The following is a 9,488-nucleotide window of genomic DNA, read 5'->3' on the forward strand; positions in this document are numbered from 1 at the left end:
TCTAGATGACCCAACTCCTGATGTTAAAGTGCCTAGGATAGCACAAGGGTTACGATTAAAACTGCTATTTAAAAAAAAAGAAATTCAAATCTTGATAAAAATCAAAAACAAATAATAGTTTGGAAAAGCTAGGGTCTGTGACGCAGAAACTGCAAAGTCTCCCATTCGGATACATCCACTTGCAGACAAATAGATAAGTCTTTGTTTTCCTCCTCACAGGAAAATCTGACCCTGTACAGTTTACAGGACAAAAATAACTGTCATGTCAGTCTTGTTTAAAAATGACATTCTTTTATTTTTTTTTTTTTAACTTGTCCTGTCCAACAGCTAGGCAGACAGATGAGAGCTGAGGGCCTCTTGTGTTGGACATATTTTACTTTAACAAGAGGGGTTATTATTCTTCAGACAAACCAAAGGTATGTCTGAATAAACCCTTTTTGTAATTGAGGCCAAACTTTATTAATTTCAATCATGTTTGAAAATCTTTGGTGTTGGACCGGACGGAAAAGGAAAGAGGGGAAGAAGAGAGAGGGACGTTAGAGAGAGGGGGGGGTAGGAGGGTGATAATAGGAGGGGAAGGGGGGTAGGACCATGAAGCAGCATAAAGCAACAAGTTTACTGGTTGTTAATCATTATAGTAAGGTTCAAATGTAGTACAAAAAGGGCGGGGCCTATCCACACACACACTCAAATGTTATAAACACACCTGCTAGCTGCAAAAATGTCCACATGTCGACATGCACACAAAACAGATAGTGTTCACACACGCATACTTATGCCTTAAAACCAACTAGTGTGAAATATTTCAGTCATTCAATCATGCAAACTGTTAGTGCAAAGGTGAGCTAACACCTGTGCTCAGGTGAGTGTTTATGTTCTTCTAAAATGGATGGTGGAACGTGACAAGAAGGAGGGAGAGTGCCCAGCCATCCCCACCCCAAGACCCATACCGCAGCAGCAGCGGCAGCCGAAATCCCCCCAACGCCACACGGGAACCGGCAGGGAACAACCGCCGCCCGGGCGACCAAGCCCGCCACCCAGGCCAGGGCCAGCAGGACCGCCGCAAGGCCCCCAGAGCCAGAGAGCAGGGAGGCACGGAGGGAAAGAGAGCGCCGCCCCAGCCCAACCAGGAGAGCAGCCCCCCCGCCGCGCCGGGAGCGCCCAACGCAGGGTCCCACCGGAGAAGTACGCCCACATCCCCAGACGAGCACCCCACCACAACCTAGGAGTTCCGGGCATCCCCCCGCCCCCACCCCAGGTACGAGCCAGGACCCCCCAAGGGAGACCCGCTCCACACTCCAGGCAGCCATCCGCCCGGCCCACGGTTGGTCCAGGGAGGAGCAAGATAGGGGCCCGCCGGCCCCGCCCAGGAGGGGGAACCCCGGGGAAAAAAGAGGGCCCACAAGGGGTGTTATAAATACGGCCCGACCAGGCTCGGCCATGTTGGAAGTTTGGCGGGGCCCAGCGTTCAGGGGCAAGGACCAGGACCCACCCCCCAGGGACACGAACCCCCCCCGGTGTAATATGAACCCCCCCACCGTGCGGAGAGAGCACCGCCGGGCCCAGGGAGCCAGCACCCAAGGGACACGGCCGCCATCGCCAAGGGGCCCGTACCCCCCACCAGGGAAGGGGTAGGGGACAGATGGACCCAGGTCCCACCTTCCTTGCAAAATGTGTGTGCGTGTATGTGTGTTTGAAAGGGTGTGTGTGTGCATGTGTGTGTGTTTATGTTGGAATGTATATGTTGAAGGGGGAGGGGTGTGTGTACTAAGGGGGGTGCAGTTAAAATCTGCTGCTTGCAGTGATGTCCAAGCACCCCCCCCCTACCAAGGACCCTACATGTGTAAGGTGCAAATAAAACCGAAAGAGGGGGGGCCCACTCCATACGGCAACCATAGGAGGGGGGCCACTGCCAAGAAACCCCCCCCCAAGGCGCATCGCAGGCTAGACCCCCCACCCCCTAACCCTAATATGAGGTTATATGAGGAAGGGGGTAAGTTGGGGACAGCTGGTAGACTGTCCCCCGGTGGTCAAACAGCTGTCCCCCAGTCCCCCCCACCCAGCAAAGGGGCCAGGGCCACCCAGCCCAGGGGCCCCACCCCCGGAGGCGCCGACACCCCAGGCCCAGCACCACCCACCCCACACAGAGAGAGAGGAGCCAGAAAGCGTCGCCCCCCCCGGAGCAAGCCCAGGCCCCCACCCCCAAACGCCGGCCCTAGAAGAGCTCTGGTCAGGCCTCGACGGGACCGAGGCAGCCAACCGGCCGGGGAAACCGCCGACGGCCTCAGCGGAGACCCCCCGTCAACCCCCCTGCCCCGTACCAATAGTGCCCCCCCTCCCCCAGAATGCCCCCCCACAGGACAGGGCCGACAAGACCCCCCCACCCCAGACCCCGCAGCCGAAGCGGATGACACCCAGAGCGACCGGGGGCCCCAAGAGGGTTGTCCCGTCCCGCCCCAGAGCCAGGGAAGGGCCGATCCCAGCCTCAGGTGTAGATGGACAGCCCATCCGGCGCCGCTGGGCCCCCCCCGAGCAGGGCCCCCCGCCAACCCCCCCAGCACAGGAAAAGGGACCACCCCCCAAGCCAAGCCAGACCACCACCCTACCCCCCCACCACGCACCCCCACACCCAAGCCCAGAGGACAACGCAGCACCCCAGCCCGCCCCACCCAGGCGCCGGACCCGACCCCCCGACCAACAGAGCCCCCACCACCCCCCGCCAGGCACCGGAGGCCCCGACCCCCACCCCGGCCCACGGCAGAAGGGCAAGGAGCAACGACGACCAGGCCCCCCCACCCCCAATATAGCAAAAAGAGAAGGAGAGAGTGGGCAACCCTGTCTGGTTCCTCTTCCAAGAAAAAACCTGTTGGAAGTCTGTTTATTAGTTCTAACTGATGCATTGGGGTTGTGGTATAATATTTTGATCCAATTGATAAATGATTCTCCAAACCCAAACTTATGGAGGGCAGCAATAAGGAACTTCCAATTTACTCTATCAAAGGCTTTTTCAGCATCCAGTGATAGTATAGTCATTTCCTGTTTTTTGATGGTGGCAAAGTCTATTATGTTAACGAGTCTGCGGACATTGTCATCCGAGTGTCTGCCTTTGATGAATCCAGTTTGATCAAAGTCAATTATGTGAGGAGTGACTTTTTCTATTCTCTGTGCTAGTGCAGATAATTTTTACATCTGCATTAATTAAAGAAATGGGGCGATAGCTTGAAGGACTAGTGGGGTCTTTGTCTGGTTTTAGAAGAAGGATAATGTCGGCGGAGTTCATGTTAGGTGGTAGAGATTGGCTTTCATTGATAAATTTTACCGTTTTATAAAATGTTGGTGCCAGTTGTTCCCAGAATTCCTTATAAAACTCTGCAGGAAAGCCGTCAGGCCCTGGTGCTTTACCATTAGGCATAAGTAACAGAGCTTCATGAAGCTCAGACAACGAGAGCGGAGAGTCTAAATTTGTGATTTGATCTTCGTTTAAGCTGGGCAGGTTTACATTGTTGAGAAATGAGTTGATGCTTTGTTCTGATGGATTGATCTGTGTAGTGTATAAGTTTTGATAAAAGTCTTTAAACGCATTATTAATTTTTACCGGGTCATGGGTGACATACCCTGTTTGGTCCATAATAGAAGTGATTGTTGATTTTTCTTTATTAATTTTAAGCTGATTAGCTAGAAATTTGCCAGATTTATTTGAGTTTTCATATCTTTCCAGTCGAAGCCTTTGTATCTGGAATTGTGTTTGTTTATTGATGATGTCATTTAACTGCAGTTTTAGATTTTTCAGGTCACCCAGTATGTGTTCCTGTGCAGAAGCAGCATAAGCAAATGACATTCTAACTGTCAACCAAGTCAAGAACAGATATGTGCTTAAAATTTGACACATTTACATAAAATTAAAATTTATTTTAAAAATCTATTTGAAGTCGTAATACAAAATAATGACCGGATTAGCTTGTGATTTCCATCTATATGCCAGAGGTGATTTGGTGCTGGCACATTGTACTGACGGCGCCTTGCAATCTGAATGGACAGCCTTCTCATCATGACTCCCTCTGGATTGACACGTCTAAGTGAATCTTCCAGCCAAGATCCTGGTGAGACTATTTAGGATGTTATTTCTACTGCCAAGATCAGAATAACGCAACCCTGATCCTCAGGCCAGACTTGCCTGCATGTTCTGTGCTACTCTAACACACCTGAATTAGCTCATCAGGCTCCTCAGAAACATGAAAATGACAGTTACTAAATGTATTTCTCTCCTCTAACACAAATGATTTATTTTAGTGGGTGATTAACAGGCTTCTTTAGCACTTGAGAACATGCTGAAGAGATAATTCAAACATTGGAACACTTTGTTGGAGCAGGAAAGATCTAAACAGGCAGGACGGTGGACCTTGAGGACCAGGATTATCCACCACTTAAGTAGTTTAACAGGGAAAGAGAAATTCTTTTATAACTGGTACTGTTGGGATGTCCAACCTTACTTTGAACGTGTATGCCGTGTATGCTCAGTTTGAGCTGGGAGATATGCTCATTTTTATAACAATAAAAAGGACAGGGAAAAAATGCATGGAGTGCAAAAATTCATTAAAGAATTTTCCATCATTGTCATTACAGGAAGTGCTTGTAGGGGTGCTATAAAAACTCATCATCCTCTCCTTCACTCTCACTCATGGTGCAGAGACGTAAGCATAGTAGGACAAAATAACTCAAAAACAAAAACACTTCGAGTTTGACATTCGTGATTTCAGCCACAAGATGGTTCCACTTGGATGCACAGTAAATGAGTTATATGAGCAGACCAAAATAAAAATGCTGCGAATTTATTTGTGTACTCGAGAAAAGGAAAAAGAGGATTCTCTCACAGATGTCATTCTTTCGGACACATCTTCGGATTTCGAACCTTCTGAACCTTCTGAGGACAGATCCGCAAAGGTATGAAGGAATTTATATTTTTTGTACATTGTTGTGTATTATTAATCAGATATATCAAGAGTGTAGATTACTAATGGTTTACATACAAACTATTGCAAAGACTTGACAGATATTTAAGCGGTGTTGAAATTTTTTGTTTCGTTGTCCTTTTCACTACGACGCGGAAGTTGGCTTGCAATTCGCGAGAGCACTAAACTTGAATAGTCCACTGCATTTTTCACAGTAAGATCTCATAGAATCCAGGTTTGAGCAGTCCAGGTCCTGTGGTTTTTGATCAGGTGCTTGGTGATCCTAGTGTGAAAAATGCGGCAGAATATTCCTTTATTAGTCCTCAACTTCAGCGCCGTTTTCTCACTTAGAAGAAATTTTAGTTTATTCATAGTTTATTTATAGACATAGTTCATTTAAAATTTGGAAGCATTATTTAGACAACTAAATACATCTTCGCACACTTTAAAATAACCCTGTTGCTCATCCCTCAATCTTTGACAATGTCATGATTCATGAACGACAAAACATCCTCTATAAATTACATCAACATGAAACAGCAGCTCTGCCTGCGCCTTAGTGTTCATAAAATACATACTTTCTGGACAACAACAACTGTTACAACATTCAAAAGATGCTATATGCTACAAATATGCATGGGGTGGTCTGCATATCTTTGAGGGTGGCACTGGCCACCACATGGGGAGTCTCTACTTGATGCCACATTATTTTCACTTGTAAAAAATATTAGCACCATCAGAATACTTCTAAATCAAGCTAAAACAGTCTTAGCTGAGACGCACACCATATAAAACATGTTGAATAATTTTAACATGTATCAAAAGTCCATAAAATTTTGTTTTTCTTTTATAGAACAGAAGAAAACAGATAAAAGCTGCAAGAAGCCACATCATCAGAAAATCCGCCAAGAAGACTGAAAGAGGCAATCAGTATGATCCCAAATCATCAGATTCTGATACATCACCCAGTGTCTTCACAAAGAAAAATCATGGACTAGTAAGCTCCAACACATATTGATGTAATTTTATCAACTCAGTCTGAAATTTTTATTGTATATTTCATTTGTGTTTTCTTAAAGTATAGCTTCAACCAAAAAAAAACAACCCACAAAGTATAAAAGTACAAGCTACAGGCGTTTATAGCAAATAATGTACATGTGTTTAAAAATATAAACCACATTTGTGCAAGAGCGTAAGTGCATTCCATGAAAATGGAAAAAATAAATGAGAATTTTGTGACTTTTATAATTTTGAATTTAAGTTTTAATTTATTTTTCTTTATTGATTTAATGCATTTGCCTTATTATGAGTTCAGTGATTAGTAGTTGATTTGCAAAGAGACCGCTTAACGTGGGTGGAGTCAGGTTTTTATTCTGATGCTTTAGTCCAACATATGCATCAAAAGCTATTTAACAAAAAATAACCTTTGTAGTGACGTGTTGTTTGCATGATGACATGGGTCAAACAAGTGCTAAAGAGAAAATTCTAATTCACATCATCTAGCTCAACAGAAATGCCTTCAGAACCTCATGATCCATGATTTGGACCAGACCTGAAGATGTTGTACAATCTCTCCCTAGATAGGAACAAATAAGATATACCTATCAATTTTAAAACAGTTTCTCATTAGCAGTTTGTTGAGAAACTAATTTGCTATTTTTTCCGAGTTTTTACATAGGAAAATGTCTTGAGTTTTAACTACATTGAAGTTTCTTGGTAGTGGGTAAATGCTTTGATTTGAATGCTCCCTACAATGATGTAATACAATTAAAAATGTCTGTCTATGTACGTCTACATCAGGGGTCGGCAACCTTTACCACTCAAAGAGCCATTTGGATCAGTTCCCACAGAAATGAAAACACAGGGAGCCACAACGTCCTTTGGAAAACCCAGTGGTTCCAGTGAATGGCATGATTTCCCTTGTTTATAGAGTTTCTAAAGAGATGTTCTTTTTTGAATCTTCTGTCATTTAATGGGTTCAAATAGAACTATTTATATTTCTTAGAACATTACAGTTATTTTACGAAAGGTTGCCGACCCCTTGCCTACATGAACATCCTACTTTAGATTAAGTGGCATGTTTATGGAAATAAATGTATGTTCACAAACTAAGATGACAGTATAATTTTAATATTATCAACAGGGAGGAGAATCAAGTAAGCAGTCAAGACCCCACTCTGAGTTGCACTACATAGAGATTCTCCATTCACCTCCTCCAGATGATGATGATGGGAGTAATTTACATTTACCCACAAGCAACCAGGAAGTTGAAGATGACTGCCTAATCCTAGCTTTTCATGAAGAGGCAGAACAGTTAGTCGGTGAGCCTAATCTTGCCCAGGCTATCAATGCATCTCTTGAAGACTTTGAAATACAGTTTGGACCTCACTCTGGCGATGATGGAGCAAGTCTTGTCTCCACTCTTCCCTGGAATCCAGATACTCTCGACACAAATCAGGTAAGAAATGCTGTTTCTATTCATTAGAACTGTTTTTTAATAACTTGTATTTTTTTTTTAAAAACTAATTCTATTACATATTTTTAACTATAATCTGTAGATTAATATCTTCAAATTTGTAATGGACTACTAAGAAAATTAAATACATTTATAATGATTTGATTTTTAATAACTCATTCTTTTTTTCCCAATTTGGAAGCATTCAACGTGGAGTGAAGGATCTGCATCATCAAATATCGATCAAGTGTTCCAAACCACACCTGTAATGGACATCCGCTGTGTTTCAATTAGGCGTATCAATGTAGTTCAGGATCTCATAGATGTCTTTATGGACCCAGAAGTCCTTAATACAAAGCTAAAGATGGATTTGAACAATGAAAAAGGTTTTGATGGTGACGGTGTATCCAGAGAAGTCTACTCTGCTTTCTGGGAGCTTTTCTTAGAACAATGTGAGGGGGAGGAGGAACGAGTTCCCAGACTTCGACCAGACTTCACGCAAGAGCACTGGGAAGCTGTTGGAAGAGTTTGGTTGAAAGGATATCTGGACCATGGCATCATACCAATCCAACTGTCACCAGCTTTTGTTCTTGCTTTCTGTCAAGGAGTCAGTTCAGTAGATGAGGAACGTTTGATGATGTCCTTTAATACATTTATTTCAGGGCCTGAGCGAATGGCAGTTGAGAAAGCTCTCCAAAACAACATGGATGAAACTGTTGAAGAAGACCTGCTGGATCTTTTTTCTAGAATGGGCTCACATTGTCTGCCCTCAGGAGACCATTTACGGGCCTCTCTTTTAACAATGGCACATAAAGTATTGCTTCAAGAGCCAAAGTTTATAATAGACTGTTTCCACTCCATCATCCACAATGTGGTTCCACCTCTGACTGAAAAAGACATCATGAACCTTTATGAGTCTAAAAAGCCAACAAACAAAAAAGTGGCCCAAACAATAAAGCCAACAGTGGAAAACCTTGATCCACAGCAGCAGTCAGCCTTTAACCATCTGGTAAGGTATGTGAGAAGTGCTGACCAAAAAAAACTGTAGAAATTCTTGCGCTTCTGCACAGGGTCCACAGTTCTTTGCCAGGACAAAATCGAAGTAACCTTTAATAGGCTGTCTGGTTTAAGTCGAAGATTAGTGGCGCACACCTGCGGTGCCGTCCTTGAATTACCATGTACATATAGTTCATACCCAGAGTTTCGAGCAGGGCTGGACAACACTCTGTCAGGTGACTGCTACACAATGGATATTCTGTAAAAGACCAGTGAATCAGTGCTTTTTTTTTCCTGTCTTTTTCCTGTCTCTTTAGTTTTTGGGCTTTTGCTTATGGCACCAATTCCTTTCTAAAAATTTAGCAGTAAACTCAAGAACTATTTGTTGTATTTACTTCAACATTTTATTTTTTTATCAGTCTGAATTTGGTGTAAATGTCAGAATTTAGAGCTCCGTCTCCCCCTCTGGTCACCAGCTGGAACCATCTCAGGAGTTCTAACCACAATTCCTGTATAGTGCACACCTGACTTTCATTCACTCAGCCACAGCATACTTGAGCTCTGTACTGAACTTACCACAAAGTATTGTTTGTGCCACACTGTCTTCCTTATCATATCTTGTATCTGGACCTGATTTTCTGTCTTCTGACCCAGACTCTGGTTGCCTGCCTGGACCCTTGCCGCCACTATTTTGAACATACTGTCTCTCCTCGGATGAAATTATGCCTTTTATTGATTGGCTGACTGACTAAAGTAATTTAAGTTTGTGGACTTTCAGCTGAGCTAATAAACTTGCTGCATTTGGATACAGCCGTCTGCCTGATCTTGTGACAGTGGCGAAGTATTCAGTCACAAGAACAGGCAAGACGGCTGGATAAAAGAAATTAAAAGTTCCAGCATTAATCCAATTACTATCAGTGACCATGCACCAGGTTGCGTTAACATTTCTGGGGCAATATCCACACCCTCAGGTACAACCTGGAGGTTTAATACGTCTCTGTTAAAAGACCAGGAATTTATTGAATTCTTTAAAAAAGAGTGGGCAACCTTCTTAGAATTCAACAATACTCCTGATATCTCACCATGCC

General features: G+C 44.0%; 1 protein-coding gene across 2 annotated transcripts; it reads left to right on the plus strand.

Moving 5' to 3' along the window:
* Positions 1-4,165: 4,165 nt before the first annotated feature.
* Positions 4,166-9,177, plus strand: LOC110013663. 2 transcript variants are annotated; one of them, XM_020700122.2, is made up of 4 exons: positions 4,166-4,941; positions 5,803-5,946; positions 7,093-7,407; positions 7,607-9,177. In XM_020700122.2, exons 1-4 carry the CDS (start codon positions 4,765-4,767, stop codon positions 8,450-8,452), a joined length of 1,482 nt encoding a protein of 493 aa, XP_020555781.2. In that variant the 5' UTR covers positions 4,166-4,764; the 3' UTR covers positions 8,453-9,177. The 2 variants fall into 2 exon arrangements, with proteins under 2 accessions (XP_020555781.2, XP_020555782.2); XM_020700123.2 differs by lacking the exon at positions 5,803-5,946 and having other exon boundaries at positions 4,173-4,941.
* The last annotated feature ends 311 nt before the right edge of the window (positions 9,178-9,488 follow it).

This window comes from Oryzias latipes, chromosome 22, assembly GCF_002234675.1.
Source record: "Oryzias latipes chromosome 22, ASM223467v1".
NCBI classification, from domain to species: domain Eukaryota; kingdom Metazoa; phylum Chordata; class Actinopteri; order Beloniformes; family Adrianichthyidae; genus Oryzias; species Oryzias latipes.